This window comes from Zea mays, chromosome 1 (genome assembly GCF_902167145.1).
Source record: "Zea mays cultivar B73 chromosome 1, Zm-B73-REFERENCE-NAM-5.0, whole genome shotgun sequence".
Taxonomy (NCBI): Eukaryota; Viridiplantae; Streptophyta; class Magnoliopsida; order Poales; family Poaceae; genus Zea; species Zea mays.
The window spans coordinates 239,466,509-239,470,377 of record NC_050096.1 but is presented as its reverse complement, the minus strand read 5'-3'; the positions used below and the strand labels follow the sequence as shown (position 1 = coordinate 239,470,377).

General features: G+C 43.9%; 1 protein-coding gene across 1 annotated transcript; it reads left to right on the top strand.

Annotated features, from left to right (window-relative positions):
- Positions 1–1,133: 1,133 nt before the first annotated feature.
- LOC100502190 (uncharacterized) lies at positions 1,134–2,943 on the top strand. Its single transcript, NM_001196667.1, has one exon. The coding sequence runs from the start codon at positions 1,616–1,618 to the stop codon at positions 1,970–1,972; it is 357 nt and encodes a 118-aa protein (NP_001183596.1). The 5' UTR covers positions 1,134–1,615; the 3' UTR covers positions 1,973–2,943.
- Positions 2,944–3,869: the final 926 nt, after the last annotated feature.

Below are 3,869 nucleotides of genomic sequence, written 5' to 3'. Positions count from 1 at the left end.
TGAAAAATAACGACATTATATCTCCTACCACATACCAGGTTCTCGGGTTTGACTTTAAAAACATCGGTTTACCAATTCATCTGCATTACCACCAAAATGCAAAAAAAGAGAACCTAGAGTTTTTTTACACGCAACGCATGAGTACATAAACATTTTTAGACGGTCCTATTACAGTTTTTATGCATAAGATAAAGGAATGTGGGACGGTTAGTTGTTGTGACACTCTTTATGAGTCTAACATGACCTGTTTTGAATAGAAACATCTATTTGTGCATATAGAGGTCTCATTTTCTGAAGAATAACTAACCATTATCTTAAATATGGGATAATAATCAATTCCAAGAGAGCTCAATCACCGTGATAGCTATTTAACATTACACACTGGCGGATACGATTCCCCTTCATACAACAAACCACAACAAAGATATGTCAAATGACACTTAGATTGCCAAAAAGTACAATTCCTTGAAAGGCATATACAGCAGCAGAGCTTGCTAAATAAATGAGGTGGGGGCAGGACGGGCTTTTTAATATCATAATAAATATTGAAACAAAAAGAAGATTCAGTTCAGTGCAATGTTTACTAAAAGCTACAGTTGTGAGAAGAGAATTGTCACCACAAATTTAAAAATACACAACTTCAGAAAAATCAAACCATCGTCTCAAATGTTTTCCAACGATAAAAAAGCATTTAGATAACTGTGGTAGCCTACAATGCAGTAAAAAATGTAGCACAAAATGAGCTCACCGATAAGTTTGACAGCTGCACACTGGTGGCAATAAGATCATCGACTACAAGAGCTCGATCGTTGGCCTATACAGCCCCAACATGCATTTCTATCTTATCAGTGCCAAATTCTAGAGAATTTTCTTCAGAGATCACCTCACCTAGTCGATAGATAAAAGTGTTAGCTATCTCATCCATGATGAACTCAGAAGTAACGGTACAACAACAAAAGAGTTACAAGGTTAATGACAGATATGCAGACCTGGCAATTTCTTTGGCTTCCTCAAAGGTACAAATTTCGCACCCATGGCTAAAGTGATAGGAGGACAAAAAATGAACCCTCTAGCTTCCACACTTATTTTAACTGTGGTGAAGCCTGCCCCCGCCCTGGCCCCATCTCTCTCGATGTCTGTGCAATCGGCTCTCCCATGCAAGGAAAGTCTCCACCGCGTCCATGGAAGCCACCCCAGATCTGCGCGCACCGTCTCTCTCGCCCTCGCCCCGTCTCTCTTGCTGCCCAGTCGCGTCCACTCTCCCATGGAAGGAGAATCCAAGGAAGCCACCCCGGATCAAAGCGCCCCAGCCTCCATGGAAGCCGTTCCGGATCTGCGCGCCCCACCTTCCAACTGCGCCCCGCGTTCGTGCCATCCATGGGAGCCGCCCTGATCTGCGCGTCCCACCTTCCAACTGCGCGTAGATCCCTCCATGGAAGCCGCTGATTTCCTCGACCCAACTACACGCAGATCCCTCCATGGAAGCCGCTGAGTTCCGCTCGAATCGGGGAGTTGCATGCCCCGCCCAAACCACCACGCACAAAACTACCATCCAACAAATCAGGAGGTGATTTCTAACTGAATCTTGAATCTATCACGCCACGTGCGTCCTTTGATGCGGGCTCAGTTAGGCCGATGCCGCCATTCACTGCTGTCGGTTATCGTGTTTCTGGAGCTGACAAATACCGCAGTGTTGATCGAATACAAGCCTTATCTGTCAGCAGTGTGCCGCAGATCATCTTCCAAGCCAAATCCATCATTAGTTCCAGAGAAACGTCCATGGTCCCCTCGCTGCCCCCATCCTCCAGGTGCTAGCTATGGTCCTCAGACTCATATAGATCGTCAATGCGATCCATATACCGATGAATCCATTATGCGTAGAAAGGTACAGCAGGCACGGTATCGACATAGACACAACAACAACCTGAAGTTTCTCATTCTGGTTCATTTTCATTGTTGGGAAGAGTTTTAGAGCTGAAACCTGACTTTTTCTATCAGAATGGGAGATGTGAAAAGAGTTTACCATGGAGTAAGCAGAGTATCTGTAGTCTGACGCTCCAAAGTTGATGCCATCAAACATGAAGGCCAGGGAATTGATGGTCTGCGTGCCAGTGACAAACTGAATCAAGATAAAAGTTGTCTAATTCAGTGTCTGAATCTTGTGAAATGCTTGCATATGGAGCGGCGTTGTTTCGATAGCCAGGCCAGGCTAGGCCACATCCTTAGTGGGATGCCTCTGTGAATGACTTGGATCATGAGCACGTCACTTGTGAAAATGCCAGCCCCGAACCTCATAGCAAGTCCCAGCACGACCGTGAGACCCATGCCCAGGACAATGCTGAGCTGCAAGGCGAACAAGACCACTAGCACGCATGACACCTGGTTGCTGTTGCAGGAAAAGGGTTGACAAGGACCTGATACACACTGTTGTCCTATTGTTGTGAGTTTACCTGCAACACACGAGATGTCGCGGCAGTGACCTTCTTGTTGTCGTTCTTAGCGAACGCGCTTGCAAGCACCGCCTGCAGTTAGTCAACGACACCAGGATTCAATTCATGTTATTTTTAGGACCTACCACAATAGCATCCTAGACATTAGACAAATCAGCATTGGTAAAAAAATTTCATGGTTAGAAATGCAGTTAGACAAAGGTAGCAGCATATTGTTAAGCTATCATATTGGGTTTTTACTCCCGTCGCATCGCACGAGCACTCATCTATAAATCATCTAAGTTTCCAATGGAGGCCGTGTATATGGACATTGTTAAGCACCAAGTTGACCATCGGACGTCTGTGGTGGTGACGCGGGTGCGCGCGCGTACGTAGAATCAGCTAAGGTTTTAGATTTCTAACGGGATTTGTTATTAAAACATGCAAAATTAACTTGAGAACCAATTGAACTTCTACAGTCGATTCAATCAAATCTACTTACCAATTTTACCTTATTTACATTGTTCTTCCAAAATCCTAGGAGTAGGAGTAATCTAGCCTTATGTTTACCTTCGTACCTCACGCGAGGGCGTCGCTACTCAGACACAGGCAAATAGGAAGCAGGGAAGGAGAAACTAACCTGGGCGTAGATGACGTGATGACGCGAGGGTGGTCGATGGAGGCGGTCCACAGGGAGGCGAAGTTGGAGCAAAGCGACGACGACGATGTCGCCATCTGCCCACCTCTCTCAATCTATCCCGTCTCAGCCTCGCAGTCGCAGCCACCAACTACTTCAAAGCCCCAGTGTTCGTCCTACTACAGAATCAATATGATAAAATACATTGATATGTAAAAACACTAAATATTATTCTATAATTTTATTAGCATCACTAAAATTGGATATTTATATATCTTATTTACATATCTTGAAAGATATAATAAGGTGCTCATGCGTTACTATAATTTTGATTTCTTTGCGACCGCGACACAAGCAATGACTATTTTTAGTGATGGTAACAAAAGTATAGAATACCAATTAGTATATATTTTAAGGTACGTAAATATCCATTTGCTTCCCAATGATGGCACGTTGGCATGTCCTGAAATGCAGATAGAGCAACAATGTTAGTTCAAAACTGGATCGATTGGCGATCATCACATCCCTTTAATAGCACAAAATGTCTGAGTTGTGGTAAGAGGCATTAGATGAAAAAATATTGTGGATAATTCAAAAGCACTATAATTTACTGGTAGAACAGTTGAAAAGACCAAACTGACCTTGCTCTTGGCATTCTGATGGCCACGGGTAAATGTGATTGACAATTTGTTTTCTTACTTTCTTCAGATCTTTGGGAGGTGAGCACTTGCATGAATCACCTGGTGGGCAGAATATAACAGGGCTGTTGGCACCATAATTGACTATTCAAAATCCAAGCACTA